General features: G+C 49.2%; 1 protein-coding gene across 1 annotated transcript; it reads right to left on the reverse strand.

Annotated features, from left to right (window-relative positions):
* Positions 1–4,644: 4,644 nt before the first annotated feature.
* On the reverse strand, positions 4,645–5,537 carry OXT (oxytocin/neurophysin I prepropeptide). Its single transcript, XM_012454997.2, has 3 exons — positions 5,384–5,537; positions 4,881–5,082; positions 4,645–4,796 (listed from the first exon to the last, which is right to left on the reverse strand). Exons 1-3 carry the CDS (start codon positions 5,501–5,503, stop codon positions 4,741–4,743), a joined length of 378 nt encoding a protein of 125 aa, XP_012310420.2. The 5' UTR covers positions 5,504–5,537; the 3' UTR covers positions 4,645–4,740.
* Positions 5,538–18,146: the final 12,609 nt, after the last annotated feature.

The raw sequence follows: 18,146 nt of genomic DNA on the forward strand, positions 1-18,146 counted from the left end.
AGTGCAATGGCACAATATTGGCTCACAGCAACCTTCGCCTCCTGGGTTCAAGCAATTCTCCTGTCTCAGCCTCCTGTGTAGCTGGGATTACAGGCACGCGCCACCACACCCAGCTAATTTTTATGTTTTCAGTAGAGATGGGGTTTCATCATGTTGATCAGTCTGGTCTCGAACTCCTGACCTTGTGATCCACCCACCTCGCCTCCCAAAATGCTGGGATTACAGACGTTAGCCACTGCGCCTGGACAAGAAGTTAACCTTTTGTTTCTTATTTACCTAAGACCTGGAACCCCCACTTCTCCCCTTCTAATTGTCGTGCCTTTCCAGAGCAAACCAATGTTCATCTTGCATGTATAGTGGAGAGGGTGACCCAGGCATCTGAGATCAACTTCCCCTTTGACTATCACACTGCATTTCAATAGAAGAAAAGGCTGACCGACTGGCGCCTCCTGTTTCACCTTCCTGTAGGTGGCAGCCTTGGTCTTGAGGAAACTCTCCCGAAGGCACTATTTTTACTTAAAACAAGATCAAGGCTGGGCGCGGTGGCTCACGCCTATAATCCCAGCACTTTGGAAGGCCAAGGCGGGTGGATCATAAGGTCAAGAGATTGAGACCATCCTGGTCAACATGGTGAAACCCCCGTCTCTACTAAAAATACAAAAAAAATTTAGCTGGGCATGAGGGCGTGCGCCTGTAGTCCCAGCTACTCGGGAGGCTGAGGCAGGAGAATTGCTTGAACCCAGGAGGCGGAGGTTGCGGTGAGCCGAGATCGTGCCATTGCACTCCAGCCTGGGTAACAAGAGCAAAACTCCAACTCAAAAAAAAAAAAAAAAATCAAACTAAACTAGAAACCTTTTCACGTGTGAGTCCTAAAACTGTAAACCAGAGCTCTTTCATATGTGATTCTTAAAACCGTAAACAGGACCTCAGACCTGATCCTGACCAATCCCACAGCCGTGAAGGTAGAGGGAATCCCAGCCTAAATCCACCACAGCCGTGTAAAAACCAGCAGCAGCTGAGACTTGGACCAAGGCAAGGACTGCAGAATCACCTTAAAAAGGACAACAAGCCTTGCTCCAGCCGCATCCCGGAAGCTGACTGGTCCACGCATGGCCGAAGCAGGAGGAAGTTCATCGTGGGACTTGTTCTTAATATTTGGACTTGTACGGTAGGAACGTTAACTAATTTTGAAGAATGCCCTCAGTACGTACACCAGGTAGGATGTAAAAGTTACTGCCATTCTTTTGTCCCATAGTTCTTACAAATGTACAGGGACACAGAAGGGAACCTGTTTATATAATGGTACTCAATATAAGATGTGTAATCGTGAGATGGACAGGTAGCTGTGTCGTAGGCATCATTAAGCCCTATTTCTTCCTATTATCTGTTAAGACAGGTGAGCTGTTAAGGTATTCAGTCTACTCTGCTAGGGAGAAAAGAAACCTAAAAATAGGAGATTGGACAAATGACGAGTGGCCACCGGAGAGAGCGATTGAGTATTATGGGCTGGCCACATGGGCGGAGGATGGCTCATGGGGATACCGGACCCCTATTTACATGCTCAACTGGATCATCGGGTTGCAGGCTGTTTTGGAAATACTCACTAATAAAATGGGCAAAGCTCTGTCCCTTTTAGCCCAACAAGAAACTCAAATGAGGAATGCGATTTATCAGAACCAGCTGGCCGTAGATTATTTGCTAGCAACCGAAGGAGGAGTCTGTGGAAAATTCAAACTAACCAACTGCTGCCAGCACATAACCGACCAGGGTCATGCAGTTAAGAATATAACCAAACCGGCACACGTGCCTGTGCAGGTATAGCATGAATTCAACCCTAAGTCCTTGTTTGAAGGTTGGTCCTCAGCCTTGGGAGGATTAAAAACCCTCCACATGGCTGGGCGCAGTGGCTCACGCCTGTAATCCCAGCACTTTGGGAGGCCGAGGCGGGTGGATCACGAGGTCAAGAGATCGAGACCATCCTGGTCAACATGGTGAAACCCCGTCTCTACTAAAAATACAAAAAATTAGCCGGGCATGGTGGCGCGTGCCTGTAATCCCAGCTACTCAGGAGGCTGAGGCAGGAGAATTGCCTGAACCCAGGAGGCGGAGGTTGAGGTGAGCCAAGATCGCGCCATTGCACTCCAGCCTGGGTAACAAGAGCGAAACTCCGTCTCAAAAAAAAAAACAAAAAAACCCTTCTCATTAGTGTAATAACAATAGTGGGTGTTTGTTTACTATTCTCCTGCTTCCCTACCTTGTTCCTCTAAATGGCTAAGAAATCCTTTACTGCTGTAATAAGACCAGAAAAATAACATCACAAGTATATTATATAAATCATTAATCAGTTTCTTCAGAGGATCTGGAAAGTGAGAATAAGAGTGAGATCTCCCACTAATATTATAGAGTGGTGAGGGTCTCAAAGGGGAGGGGGGTGAAGAGAGAGACCCAGGCATCTGAGATCAACTTCCCCTTTGACTATCACACTGCATTTCAATAGAAGAAAAGGCTGACCGACTGGCGCCTCCTGTTTCACCTTCCTGTAGGTGGCAGCCTTGGTCTTGGGGAAACTCTCAGGAAGGCACTATTTTTACTTAAAACGAGATCAAACCAGAAACCTTTTCACAGGTGAGTCCTAAAACTAAATCAGAACCCTTTCATATGTGATTCCTGAAGCTGTAAACTGAGACCCTTTTCATATGTTATTTCTAAAGCTATAAACCTAAGATTCTTCCACGTGTAATATCTAATTCCGATCCTGCTATATTGATCAATGTCTCCTGTCCCCCTAAATGTATAAAACCAGACCGAGCACGGTGGCTCATGCCTGTAATCCCAGCATTTTGGGAGGCTGAAGCGGGAGGATCATGAGGTCAGGAGTTCGAGACCTGCCTGACCAACATGGTGAAATCCTGTCTCTACTGAAAATACAAAAATTAGCTGATCTTGGTGGTGTGCACCTGTAATCCCAACTACTTGGGAGGCTGAGGCAGGAGAATCCCTTGAACCTAGGAGGCAGAGGTTGCAGTAAGCTGAGGTCATACCATTGGACTCCAGTCTGGGTGACAGAGCAAGACTCCTTCTAAAAAGCAAACAAAAAAAAAACAGGTTGTACCCTGACTGCCTTGCACACATGTCCTCAGGACCACCTGAGGTGTGTCCTTAATCAGCTTTCTTTCTTTTTTTCTTTCTTTCTTTTTTTTTGAGACAGAGTCTCTCTCTTTTGCCCAGGCCAGGGTGAAGTGGTGCAATCTCGCCTCACTGCAAACTACCTCCTCCACCTCCCGGGTTCAAACGATTCTTCGGCCTCAGCCTCCCAAGTAGGTGGGATTACAGGCACCCACCACCAGGTCCTGCTAATTTTTGTATTTTCAATAGAGATGGGGTTTTGCCATGTTGGCCAGGCTGGTCTCAAACTCCTGAGCTCAGGTGACCCACCTGCCTAGGTCTCCCAGAGTGCTGGGATTACAGGCATGAGCCACCGCGCCCCGCCCTTAATCAGTTTTCTAAATTGATTGAGACCTTAGCTGTGCACCGTGGCTCACGTTATGGCTCATGCCTGTCTCCCTAAATGTATAAAACCAGGCTGGTCGTGGTGGCTCACGCCTGTAATCTCAGCACTTTGGGAGGCGGAGGCAGGCAGATCACCTCAAGTCAGAAGTTTCAGACCACTTGGCCAACATGGTGAAACCCCATCTCTACTAAAAATACAAAAATTACCAGGATATGTGGGGGTGCCTGTAGTCCCAGCCACTCAGGAGGCTGAGGCAGGAGAATCACTTGAACCTGGAAGGTGGAGATTGCAGTGAGCCGAGATTGTGCCATTGTATTCCAGCCTGGGCGACAAGAATGAAACTCCCTCTCAAAAAAAAAATAATAATAAGTTGATTGACACCCGTCTCAGAAACTTTTGCTTCACAGATGGGAGAGAGGTTAAGAGAATCTCTCTGTTCATGCCATTTCTGTGGGGGCTCTCAAGATCCCCTGCCCTCTTTGGGGTCCACAGCTTTGACATATTTTATTGCATAGGCAGAAGTAAGGCTGTGGCTCAGACCCAGCCCTGGGACACCGGAAAGAGTCATGCTGGCATTCAAGCCCAGCCCCCCAGCTTGGGCTCCCCCTTCTGAATGTGCCAGTGGCCTCCTGGGTGCCAGTTCCTTGGAAACATGGTGGCCCTTCAGCTGCTCCCCAGGGCCACCTCCCCACAGACCAGCTCTGCTCCAGCTTCTCAGGGGCTCAAGCTTCCTCTCAGGGGTCAGGAAGCCATTCAGTGTGCACTGGGCTTCCTGTGGTCACCCCCGCTCAGACCCTAGTCTGAATTCGCTCCCTCATCCTGGTCCTTTTCGATTCTGAAAGATCTTCGGAAGTGCAGCCTGCTGTGGGCCTCAGCCCAGGCTGGGAGCTGGAAGCTGGGGCTGTTTCCACGTCCCCAGAACCTTTGTGCCCCTCCCTCTTCCAGTCCCTCAGGATGGTGGCACCCAGGACAGCACCGCTCTGTTCGCTCGAGCAGCCAGGACACTTCCCCCGGGCCAGCTCTGAATTCCTGCTCTGAGTGCAACAAGCCGCAGGTCCACCGGGCGCGATCTTCCAGTCCCGAAACACCCCCTCCCCGTCCCATTTCTGGCACTTAAGACAGGAGTCGAGTTGGAGGAGAATAATCTGCTTTGTTTTATTTTCACATGTCTGGGGTGGCTATGGGGGAAGCCAGTGATGCGCTTCGAAGGTGTTGGGAGCCGTCAGATTTCAGTGCTGGGAGAAGGTGGCTTCCATATCGCAGGCAGGGTCAGCGTGGCAGCCGTCTGGAGGGAGAGGTAGCGTCAGGGGACCCCCGGCCGCGACCCCGCCCGCCTCCCCCAGGCCCCGGCGCGCCTCGCCCCGCTCACCCGGGCTGCAGCAGAGGCCGAACACCGCGCAGCGGCCCTCGCTCCCGCAGGCCTTGTGGCCGGACTGGCAGGGCGATGGCAGGTAGTTCTCCTCCTGGCAGCGCAGCCCCTCGGTCGTGCCCATGAAGCAGCCTAGCTCTTCCGCGCAGCAGATATTCGGTCCGAAGCAGCGGCCTTTGCCCCCGGGGCCGCAGGGGAGGCACTGCGGGGACGGGCGGGGTGAGCGAAGGAGCGGGACCGGGGTTGGGGTGACCCGGAGGTCCCTGCGAGGCCGAGCGGGGTGCACGGGGAGGGGATGCTGGGGTCCTGGGCTCGCAGTGCGGGCGGGACAACGAGGCTGCAGGCGCGCTTGGGCGCCGTCTGGGCTTCGACCGCAGTCACGGGCGGGGCGTCAAAATCTGCTCAGCATCTGGGGTTGTCAGGCGAGGCCGGAGCGGAGCCCGTCCCCGTGGCTGCAGGTCCCTCCTGCCCCGGAGCGCCTCGGGACCGGGCTAGGGACTCACCTTGCGCACGTCGAGGTCCAGCGCGGCCCTCTTGCCTCCCGGGGGGCAGTTCTGGATGTAGCAGGCGGAGGTCAGCGCCAGGAGGCCGAGCAGACAGCAGGCGAGGCTGGAGCCGGCCATGGTGCGGGTGCACTGGGTCCAGAGTCGGTGACTGCTGGCGGTCTCTCGGCCTCGCATTTTTATGCCTGGGCATTGCGTCGGTGGAGCTCTGTTTAAGAGGTTGGTCGAATGATTGGTCACAGAGGGTCGCCGTGGGTCAGGCCGAGCGCTTACAGGCGCGCCTCTTCATTTGCAGGGTCTGGGCCGGGGTCAAGGTCACCTCGCTGGCTAATGGTCTGGGCACAGAAGGTGAGGTGCTTTGCGGAAGGGAGCGGGCCAGGGTGGCGTGGGTGACTAGCGTGGGACAGGGAGAATTTGGGGTGGGGTGTGGCCCAGCCGAAGCCTTTAGGGGCTGGGGCAGGGCAGGTGGACACTGGGACCCCTCCAGGTAGGAGGCAGCTCTGGCAGGACTCCCCACCCACCCTCTTGGCCCACCACGGGTATGCATCCTTGTCCCCTCTTTTAGGAAAATTTCCTCTTCCTAAACCCAAATTTCCAGAAAACCTCTTCACCCTCACCACACAGTAACACTCACTTTCCTGCACCCAGAACTTAGATAGGAAGAGGTCACATCCGTCTCTAATCTGTAACTGAAATTCAACTTTTCCTTTCACTATAAATTAGGCAACAAAACACAGTGGAATTAGCAATACCTGTGGCTTTGTCACAAATCAAACTAACAGATAACATCCTATCACAGGTCACAAATGCCTCTAAATACTGCTTAGATTCATTGTCTCTTCACAATGATCCCAGTTATTGGGCCAGCACCAGATCTTGCTGTCTGATGGTTAAATAAAGAAGCACGTTTATGACACTACCAAAATGTGTTTTGGCTGGGCGTAGTGGCTCATGCCTGCAATCCTAATACTTTAGGAAGCCAAGGTGGGCAGATCACTTGAGCCCAAGAGTGTGAGACCAGCCTAGCAACATAGTGAGAACCCTCAGCTCTACAAAAAAAACACAAAAATTGGCCGGGCACGGTGGCTCACGCCTGTAATTCTAGCACTTTGGGAGGCCAAGGCGGGTGGATCACGAGGTCAAGAGATCGAGACCATCCTGGTCAACATGGTGAAACCCTGTCTCTACTAAAAATACAAAAAAATTAGCTTGGCATGGTGGCGAGTGCCTGTAATCACAGCTACTCAGGAGGCTGAGGCAGGAGGATTGCCTGAACCCAGGAGGCAGAGGTTGTGGTGAGCCAAGATCGTGCCATTGCACTCTAGCCTGGGTAATAAGAGCGAAACTCCGTCTCAAAAAAAAAAAAAAAAAAAAAAAAAAAACCCCACAAAAATTAGCGGGTGTGGTGGAGTGCTCCTGTAGTCCCAGCTCCTTGGGAGGCTGAGGCAGGAGTACTGCTTAAGCCTGGGAATTCACGACTGCAGTGAGCTGTGATCATAACACTGCACTCCAACCAGGGTGACAGAGTGAGAGCGAGACCCTGTCTCAAAAAAAAAAGTGTTTTAACGTTTTGATATCTGAATATATATATATATATATATATATATATATATATATATATTTTTTTTTTGAGACAGAGTCTTGCTCTGTTGCCCAGGCTGGAGTGCAATGTCAGGCACCATCTTGGCTCACTGCAACTTCCATCTCCTGGGTTCAAGTGATTCTCCTGTCTCAGCCTCCCAAGTAGCTGGGATTACAGACATGCACCACCACACCTGGCTAATTTTTGTATTTTTAGTAGAGACGGGGTTTCACCATGTTGGCCAGGGTGGTCGCCGACTCCTGACCTCAGGTGATCTGCCCACCTTGGCCTCCCAAAGTGCCTGGGATACAGGCGTGAGCTGCATCACCTGGCCCTATAATTGGTTTCTTTTGTAATTCTATTGCTTTTGTTTTCTACATTAAAATTTTTTTGACCAGGCGCAGTGGCTCATGCCTGTAATCCCAGCACTTTGGGAGGCTGAGGCGGGCAGATCACTTAAGGTCAGACGTTCCAGACCAACCTGGCCAACATGGTGAATCTCCATCTTTACTAAAAATACAAAAATTAGCTGGGCGTGATGGCAGACACCTGTAATCCCAGCTACTCAGGAGGCTGAGGCAAGAGAATCGCTTGAACCGGGGAGGCGGAGGTTGCAGTGAGCCAAGATCGCACCACTACACTCCAGCCTGGGCAACAGAGCAAGATTCTGTCTCAAAAAAACCTTTTTTAAAAATTTTTAAATATATCTCAAAGGAAAATAATTAAAAGAAAAGATGGACTACCCCAATGGGAGAGGTATTGGTAGATATTGTGCACAAGGAAGGAAAGGCGCTGCTCAACTCTCCCTTGGGAAAGCACCTGCCCCCCCAGCTGCTGGGAGTGCCCTCTGCAGGTGCCCCTCAGGGGTAGCTCTTCTAGGGCCTGATTCAGCAGTAGAGAGCCGTCTGGCTCCGGGTCACACCCTTCCCAGGTGGCCCGCATCCAATGACTGGTCCATTTTGGCCCAAATTCAGGATAACTCTGAAGGAGCATTTTGGCTCCAGAGCTCCCTATGGGGTCAGCTGAGGTCTGCATAGCAGTTCTCCCTCTGCCCACTCCTATTTTTTCCCCACCCTCCCAAAGGTCTGGGCCCCCAGGGCCTCCTGTAAAAAAAAAAAACAAAAAACTCTTTGTGAAACCATCTCCATCTGCTGCTTAGGGAACCCAACCCGAGGTTAGAATAGAAGAAACGAGAAGCACTGAGAGACCAGCATCAGCGGTGGACCAGTCCCCGACCCCTGGGAGAGGAGAACGGGACAACTCCAGACTCTCCTGCCCTCTTGTTGAGGACACTGCGGAGGCTGATGGCGCTAAGCAGGTCACAGAGCCCATCTGACCCTCGTCACTGGCATGAGTCACCAACATGAGCTGTCCAGCATTCAGGAGCCGGTCAGGCTGACCCGCATTACAAATCAGCAGCCAGTCCTCTCTCACTCAGATTAGCTTATTGGCATTCCGGGTCTAGAAGGCCAAGGGCCTGACCCTGCAGTGGCCCAGAGAGGCCTCGCACCTGCTCTGTGGGCACAATGACCTCACTTGAGCTAATGCATGTGCATAAATTACCATAGTATTATATCCCCCAGATGGGCTGCATCCTTCACCTGTTCAACAACTCCTCTTCTGAAGATGCTCCACGTCCCATTACAAATGCTTGGAAGCAGCGGCAACAAAACACCAAAACCTCTGCCCTCATGGGGCTTATATTCTAATGGAGGAACAGAGGTGTTAAACAGTGAGCACATTTCGGTAAGTTAGGAAGCAGGTGTAAACAATAAACATACTTCAGTAACCATGCACGTATTGCGGTGGATTAGTAAGTGCTATAGAGATTAAAGGGAGGCCTATTGCGATTTCACCGAGGGTGCCTGGGGTAGACTTTCTTGTGAAGAAGAGAATATAAACCATGCAGATATCTGAGGGGACATTAGTTTTCTGTTGCTGTGTAACATTACCACGGGCCAGGCATGGTGGCTTATGCCTGTAATCCCAGCACTTTGGGAGGCTGAAGCGGGAGGATCACTTAAGCACAGAATTAGAGACCAGCCTGGGCAACACAGGGAACCCAGTTTCTACAAAATTTTTTTTTTTAATTAGCTGAGTTTGTTGGCATGCACCTGCAGTCCCAGCTACTGGGGAAGCTGAGGCAGGAAGATCACTTGAGCCCAGGAGTTCAAGGCTGCAGTGAACTAGGATGGCGCCACTGCACTCCAGCCTAGGCGACGGAGCGTGACTGTCTCAAAACCAAAACAAAAAAGCTACCACAAATTGGCAGCTTAAAACAACATTTGCTTAATACATCGGGCCAGGCATGGCTTGACTGGGTCTTCTGCTCTGGGGCTGCGATAGGGTGTCAGCAGGCTGCATTCCTTTCCAGAGCCCAGGTGAGTGTTAGCAGAATTCATTTCCTTGCAGCTGTCAAACTCGTGGTGGCCTGCTTCTTCAAGGTCAGGGACAGAGAGAAAAGTCTTTGCTGCTTCAAGTCTAAGCGCACAGGGAGTCCTTTTCTAAGGGTCACCTGACCTGAGTAGGTCAGACCCACCCGGATCACCACCCTTTAACTCAAGTTGATTAGGTGTCTTTATTACATCTGCAAAATCCCCTCACCTTTGCCATATAACCTAGTATCATCATGGTCATCACTTTTGCCATATTTTTCTGATGTTTAGAAGAAAGTTGGCTGGGCACAGTGGCTCACACCTGTTTTGTTTTTGTTTTTGTTTTGAGACTGAGTCACACTCTGTCACCCGGGCTGGAGTGCAGTTGGCTGGGCGCAGTAGGTCCCAGCACTTTGGGAGGCCAAGGTGGGCGGATCACTTGAGGTCAGGAGTTCGAGACCAGCCTGGCCAACAGGGTGAAATCCTGTCTCTACTAAAAAAAAACAAAAAAATTAGCCAGGTGCAGTGGTGGGAGCCTGTAGTCCCAGCTACTCTGGAAATGGAGGAACCCAGGAAGCAGAGGCTGCAGTGAGCCGAGATTGCACCACTGCACTCCAGCTTGGGTGACAGAGTGAGACTCCATGTCTCAAAAAAAAAAAAAGAAAGTTATGGATTCTACCCATGTGAAGTGGGAAAATATTATACAAATGTAATCTTTGTGTAATCCACAGATAGATACCGGGGGTGAGAATTGCAGGGATCCACTTTAACATTCTGCCTACGACAGAGGGGTGGAGACGGCAAGTGCTAAGGTCCTGAGGCAGGAATGTGCCTGGCCTGTTCAGGAGTAAGGAGGCCAGCAGGGCTGGAGCAGGGTGACTGAACTCCTGAGATCAGAAAGGTGCATGGGACTGCACCTCACAGGGCCTGGGCTTTTCCTCCAAATGAAATGGGGGAATGAAGCGGGGCTCTGAGCCAGCTTAGGGTGACTTTGGATATAGTGCTGTGAAAAGACTGTGGGGACATCAAGGAGGAGGCTGTGCAGCAATCCCTGTGAGTAATGGTGGAGCAATGTATGTGTCGAGAAGTGACCCGATTCTTGATGCATTTTAAAGCAAGTACCAACTGCAGTTTGCTGATGGATTTGGATGGAAGACAAAAAGAGGAGTCAAAGATGACTTCAAGATTTCTCGGCCGGGCCAGGCGCAGTGGCTCACGCCTGTAATCCCAACACTTTGGGAGGCCGAGGTGGGCAGATCATCTGAGGTCAGGAGTTTGAGACCAGGCTGGCCAACATGGCAAAACCTCATCTCTACTAAAAAATACAAAAATTAGCCAGGCATGGCAGCATGAATCTGTAGTCCTGGCTACCTGGGAGGCCGAGACAGGAGAATCACTTGAACCCTGGAGGCAGAGGTTGCAGTGAGCCGAGATTGTGCCACTGCACTTCAGCCTGGAGACAGACTGAGACTCTGTCTCAAAAACAAAAAACAAAAACAAAACAAGATGTCTGGCCTGAGCAATGGGAAGGATGGAGGTACCATCAGCTGGCATGGGAATCTGAGGGTGGCACTGATTTGAGTTGGGAGGAACAGAAGCTCAGCACAGACCCGTTACGCTTGGGATGCCCATACACATCCAAGGAGAACCCGAGCAGGCATTTGGAGGCAAGAGGCTGGACTTCAGGAGAGAGGTCTCAGCTGAAGAAATGGTCAGTACTAATATTTATTTATTGAGATGGAGTTTTGCTCTTGTTGCCCAGGCTGGAGTGCAATGGCACGATCTCAGCTCACTGCAACCTCCACCTCTTGGGTTCAAGTGATTCCCCTGCCTCAGCCTCCCGAGTAGCTGGGATTACAAGCATGCACTACTATGCCCAGCTAATTTTGTGTTGTTTTTTTTTTGTTTTTTTTTTTTTGAAACGGAGTTTCGCTCATTACCCAGGCTGGAGTGCAATGGCGCGATCTCGGCTCACCGCAACCTCCGCCTCCTGGGTTCAGGCAATTCTCCTGCCTCAGCCTCCTGAGTAGCTGGGATTACAGGCACGCACCACTGTGCCCAGCTAATTTTTTGTATTTTTAGTAGAGACGGGGTTTCACCATGTTAACCAGGATGGTCTCGATCTCTTGACCTCGTGATCCACCCGCCTCGGCCTCCCAAAGTGCTGGGATTACAGGCTTGAGCCACCGCGCCCGGCAATTTTGTGTTTTTAATAGAGACGGGGTTTCTTCATGGTGGTCAGGCTGGTCTCGAGCTCCTGACTGCAGGTGATCTGCCTGCCTCAGCCTCCCAAAGTGCTGGGCTTACAGGCATGAGCCCCCGTGCCCGGCTGGTACCAATATTTAAAGGCCCCACCAGAGTGACATCACCCTGGGGGAGGACAGATAGAGAAGAGGACCAAGGATCCAACTCTAAGCAAGGTGGAGAAAACAAGGGTCTGAAGACAGGTTTTCACGGAGGAGGGAGTGTGCCAGATGCCAAAGGACGTGTAAGGGAGAGACTGAAACTTGAACTTCTTTATTTATAAAACTCCAGTGAAGTGTAATTTACAGATGATTAATTTTCACCCACTGTAAGCATACTGTTTAGTGATTTTTTGTTAAATTTCAACAGTTGTCCAGCCATTCCCACAATCCAGTTTGAGAATACTCTATCCCCACATAAAGTTCCCCCATGCCCATCTGCCTTACTGCTGGCTCCCACCCCAGCCCCAGGAAAGTACCGATAGAGATTTGCCCTTTCTAGAAATGTCACCTAAATGGAACAATACAGTACTTGATCATTTCTGTCTGGCTTTTTGAGGTTCATCCAAGTTATTTTGTGAATCAGTAGTGAAACCACCATTCCAAAATTATAACGGAGACAGTGGAAGAGATCTGACCGAACCCATTCCATCTTGCCTCTAACCTCCAAGCTGTCCTTGTTCATCCCGGTGCGTAGGCCGAACTTACTTTGGGAGGAACTTAGTATATAGTTTATAGTTTAAAACAAAGGCAATAACCGTCCTTTCCCAAACCAAACCTTCTTCTTGCTTGGGGACTAAATTGCCTTGGTAGAGCTAACAAATTATCCACAAGATTAGAAATTATGGTTTAGGGGTCATGCAGCTGGAGGCTACAAGATTCTGACCCTCCCTAAACTGCTCCTGGGGATAGCGTCACTATTGTAAACCTAAGATCAGTGCTAGAGACATTTTGCAGACCCTGCACTCAGTGGATCAGCTGGTACCACCCAGATCAATAAACTGGCCTTGATATCGTGGCCCCCACCCAGGAACTGACTCAATGTAAGAGGATAGCTTCTTCTCCAACACAGCCAATCAACACTCCTGAGTCACTGGCTGCCCACCACTCACCCACCTGCAGCAAATTATTCTGAAAAACTCTGATTCCTGGCTGGGCGCGGTGGCTCATGCCTGTAATCCCAGCACTTTGGGAGGCTGAGACAGGCTGATCAGGAGATCAGGAGTTTGAGACCAGCCTGGTCAGTATGGTGAAACCCTGCCTCTACTAAAAATACAAAAATTAGCCAGGCATGGTGGTACACACCTGTAGTCCCAGCTACTCAGGAGATTGAGGCAGGAGAATCGCTTAAACCTGGGAGGCAGAGGTTTCAGTGAGCCAAAAGCGTGCCACTGCACTCTAGCCTGGGCGACAGAGTGAGACTCTGTCTCAAAAAAAAAAAAGAAAGAAAGCTCTGATTCCTGAATGCTCATGCTCAGGGAGACTGATTTGAGTAATAACTAAACTTCTGTGTCCTGCCCAGCTGGCTCTGTGTAAATTACTCTTTATTGCAATTCCCCTGTCCTGATAAGTTGGCTGTCTAGGCAGTGGGTAAGGTGAACCTGTTGGGCGGTTACAGTAGTTCATTCCTGTTTATAGCTTTTCTTTTTTTTTCTTTTCACTCTGTCACCCAGGCTGGAGTGCTGTGGTGCAGTCTCAGCTCACTGCAGCCTCGACCACCCAGGCTCAAGTGATCCTCCCGCTTCAGCCTCCAGAGTAGCTGGGACTACATGTGCGCACCACCATGCCTGGCTAATTTTTGTATTATTATTATTTTCTAGACAGCATTTCACTCTTTTTGCCCAGGCTGGAGTGCAATGGCACAACTGTGGCTCACTGCAACCTCCACCTTCCAGGTTCAAGCGATTTTCTGTAGCAGGGATTACAGGCATGCGTCAGCATGCCTGGCTAATTTTGTATTTTTAGTGGAGACGGGGTTTCTCTGTGTTGATCGGGCTGGTCTTGAACTCCCAACCTCAGGTGATCCACCTGCCTTGGCTTCCCAAAGTGCTAGGATTACAGGTGTGAGCCACCGTGCCTGGCCTTAATTTTTGTATTTTCTTTGTGGTGAATCTCACTTTGTCACCCAGGTTGGAGTGCAGTGGCATGATATCAGCTCACTGCAAACTCTGCCTCCCGGGTTCAAGTGATTCTTGTGCCTCAGCCCCTATAGTAGCTGTGATTACAGGTGTGAGCCACCATGCCCAGCTAATTTTTGCATTTTTTGTAGAGATGGGGTTTCACCATGTTGCCCAGGCCGGTCTTGAACTCCAGAGCTCAAGCAATCCACTCTCCTTGGCCTCCCAAAGTGCTAGGATTACAGGTGTGAGCCACCACTCCCGGCCTCATTGTCATTTTGATTTGCATTTTTCTGATGATTAGTAATGTTAAGCATTTTTTTTTCATATACCTGTTGGCCATTTGTATGTCTTTTTTTTTTTTTCTTATTTATTTTTTAGAGAGAGAGTCTCACTTTGTTGCCCAGGCTGGAGTACAGTGGCGTGATCACAGCTCACTACAACCTCCGACTCCTACGCTCAAGCATGCATGTCTTCTTTTGAGCTATCTATTCAGATCCTTTTGCCCACTTTTTACTGAGATTACATTTTTCCTGTTGAGTTGAGTTCCTCGTATATTCCGGATATTAGCGCCTTGTCAGATGAATGGTTTGCAGAGATTGTCTCCCATTCTACAGGTTGTCTCTGTTGATTGTTTCCTTTGCTGTGCAGAAGCTTTTTCGTTTAGTATAGTCCAATTATCTAGTTTTGTTTTTGTTGACTGTGCTTTTGAAGTCTTAGCCATAAAATCTTTACTTGGACCAATGTCCTAAGGTGTTTTCCCTATGTTTTCTTCTAGTAGATTTATAGTTTCAGGTCCTATGTTTGTCTTTAAGCCATTTGGAGTTGAGTTTTGTACATTGTGAGAGACAGGGGTCTAGTTTCTTCTGATATGGACGTCCAGTTTTCCCAGCACCATTTATTGAAGGGATGTTCTTTTCTAGTGTTTGTTCTTGATGCCTTTGTCAAAAATCAGTTGACTATATAAAAACATGGATTTATTTCTGGATTCTCTAGGCTATCCTATTGGTCTGTGTCTTTTTTTTTTTTTTTTTTTTTTTTTGAGGCGGAGTTTCACTCTTGTTGCCCAGGCTGGAGTACAATAGCACAATCTCAGCTCACCACAACCTCTGCCTCCCAGGTTCAAGCGATTCTCCTGCCTCAGCATCCTGAGTAGCTGGGATTACAGGCATGCGCCACCACACTTGGCTAATTTTTGTATTTTTTGTAGAGACAGGGTCTCCCTGTGTTGCCCAGGCTGGTCTCAAACTCCTGGACTCAAGTGATCCTCCCTCCTTGGCCTCCCGAAGTGCTGGGAGTACAGGCGTGAGCCACTGCGCCCAGCTGGTCTGTGCTGTTTTGGTTACTATACCTTTGTAATAAATTTTGAAGTCCGGGGTGTGATGCCTCCAGCTTTGTTCTTTTTGCCCATTATTGCTTTGGCTATTAAGTATCTTTAGTGTTTCCATACAAATTTTAGGGTGTTTTTTTTTTCTATTTCTGTGAAGAATGTCATTGGTATTTTGATAGGGATTGCACTGAATCTGTAGATTGCTTTGGGTAGTACGGTCACTTTAACAATATTAATTCTTCCAATCCATGAGCATGGGATGCCTTTCCATTTGTTTGTATCCTCCTCAATTTCTTTTGTCAGTGTTTTATAGTTTTCTTTGTAAAGGTCTTTCACTTGACTATTAGTAATTAAGTTTTGGGGCAATCAAAAGTTACATGTGGATTTTCTAGTGTGGAGGATCTTGGCATCCATAGCCTCCACATTCTTCAAGGAGCAACTGTATTTTGTTGAGAATTTTTGCATCTCTGTTTATCAGGGATATTGGCCTGTAGTTTTCTTTTTGTGTGTGTGTGTGTCCCAGTCTGGGTTTGGTATCTGGGTAATGCTGGCCTCATAGAATGAGTTAGAAAAAAATTATCTTCAACTTTTGGGAATAGTTTGAGAAGAATTAGTGTTAATTCTTTATAAATTTGGTAGAATTCCACAGTAAAGCCAACTGGTCCTGGGCTTTTCTCTGTTGAGAGACTTTTTATGATTGAGTCAATGTGGTTACTCATTACTGATCTCTTCAGGTTTTCTATTTTTTCCTGGTTCAATCTTGGTAGATCGTTTGTGTCCAGGAATTTACAGACATCCTCTAGAGTTTCCAATTCGTTAGCGTACAGGTGTTCACAGTAGCTTCTAATGATCCTTGGATTGCCGTGATGTCAGTTGCATGTCTCCTTTCTCATTTCTAATTTTATTTGGATCTTCTCTCTTTTGTGTTTGGTTAGTCCTGGTAGAGGCTTATTAACTTTTTTTTCTCACACACCAAGCACAGGTTTATGGATTTTGTTTCAACTTTTTATTTCATTGATCCTTTGTGTCCCCTTTTTAGTCTATTCTATTTAGTTCTGCTCTGATCTTTATGTTTCTTTCCTGTGGGTTTGGTTTATTCTTGTTTTTCCAGCTCCTTGAAGAGCAACACGAGGTTGCTGACTTGAAGTCTTTCTACTTTTTTTTGATGTAGGCATTTGTTGTTGTATAGTAGGCTATAAACGACTGTTCTAATCATTTTGGCTTCCAAATGATGGGAAACTAAAAGCATGCAAGGCCAGGTGCAGTGGCTCATGCCTGTAATCCCAGCACGTTGGGAGGCCAAGGCAGGGGAATCACCTGAGGTCAGGAGTTCAAGACCAGCCTGGCCAACGTGGTGAAACCCCGTCTCTACTAAAAATGCAAAAATTAGCTGGGCATGGTGGCACGTGCCTGTAATCCCAGCTACTCAGGAGGCTGAGGCAGGAGAATTGCCTGAACCCAGGAGGCGGAGGTTGCGGTGAGCCGAGGTGGCGCCATTGCACTCCAGCCTGGGTAACAAGAGCGAAACTCCGTCTCAAAAAAATAAATCAATAAAAGCATGCAGGAGTATCAGTCACTTACAGCAGTCACTTTTTCCCCAATTTTATGGAATTGCATGGAATACTTTCTTTGCAGGTGAAGTGAATTTCTGATAGGCAGCATACAGTTGTTTTTTTTTTTTTTTTTAGACAGGGTGGTGGTGATGGCAAGCTGTTTGGGCCGATCCCCAGGCTCCTGGGTGGCATGCTGGTACTGGTAGCAGCAGGCTGGGTGGCCTACTGCCTGGGCCCCTGGGAGATGCACACGGGAACCAGTGGTAGGCAGGGTGAACCTGACCTTGGGCTCATGGACAGTGTGCATGTGTGGCTTAATGGATCAATCCCTAGGTCTTGGAACAGAGCACGAGGACGGCAGCAGCGCATGGGGTGAGCCTGTCCTCAGGTCCCTGGAAGGAGTACATGGGTGCTGATAGGGCAGGTCAACCCTCAGGCCCCTGGATGACATGCATGAGTACCAGCATTGACATCAGTAGGAAGGGTAGGTCTGTTAGGCCCCTGGGTGGTGCACGTGGGTGGTGATGGTGGTGGGCTGGGGAGAGTGAATCTCAGGCCCCTGGATGATGTGCTGGCAGCAATGGTGGTGAAGAAGGACGGGGCAGGCTTGTCTTCAGCCCCCCAGATGGTGTGCATGGGCACTGGCAATGGCAGGCAGGATGGATGGACCCCAAGGGCCCTGGAAGGCATGCTTTGGCACCAGCGGCAGTGGGGGTGGGCAGGGCGAGCCTGTTCTCAGATGTCCTCAGCACCTGCCACCAATGAGTGGGCTATCTATCTCCACACAGCCAGTGGTGTGGGAGAGAATGGTAGCCCCAACAAAGAGAAATGATTCATGACTAGTATTTTTTCAGTTTATTTTTCCCCAGCTTTATTGAGGTATAATTGACAAATAAAAATAGTATATATTCAGTCGGGCACGGTGGCTCACACCTGTAATCTGAGCACTTTGAGAGACTAAGGTGGGAGGATCACTTGAGGTCAGGAGTTCGAGACTAGCCTGGGCAACATGGTGAAACCCCATCTTCACGAAAAATACAAAAATTAGCTGGCAGGTGGCAGGCACCTGTAATCCCATCTATTCGGGAGGCTGAGGCAGGAGAATTGCTTGAACCTAGGAGATGGAGGTTGCAGTGAGCCAAGATCATGTCACTGCACTCCAGCCTGTGCGACAAGAGTGAAACTCTGTCTCAAAAAAAACGTGTATATTCCCTCACACCTGTAATCCCAGCACTTTGGAAGGCCAAGGTGGGTAGAGCATCTGAGGTCAGGAGTTCAAGACCATCCTGGCCAACATGGTGAAACCCCATCTCTACTAAATATACAAACATTAGCTGGGTGTAGTGGTGAACACCTGTAGCTCCAGCTACTCGGGAGGCTGAGGCAGGAGAATTGCTTGAGCCTGGGAGGCAGAAATTGCAGTGAGCCGAGATCACCCCACTGGACTCCAGCCTGGGTAACAGAATGAGGGTCCATTTCAACAAAAAAGGGAAAAAATAAAACAAAACCAAAAACCCAGGGAACTTCTGATGTGAGTATACACTGAGGCTTACCACAGGTCCA

The sequence above is a fragment of the Aotus nancymaae genome, unplaced genomic scaffold, assembly GCF_030222135.1.
Source record: "Aotus nancymaae isolate 86718 unplaced genomic scaffold, 86718_ANA_hifiasm-v0.15.2.pri h1tg000029l, whole genome shotgun sequence".
Lineage (NCBI taxonomy): Eukaryota > Metazoa > Chordata > Mammalia > Primates > Aotidae > Aotus > Aotus nancymaae.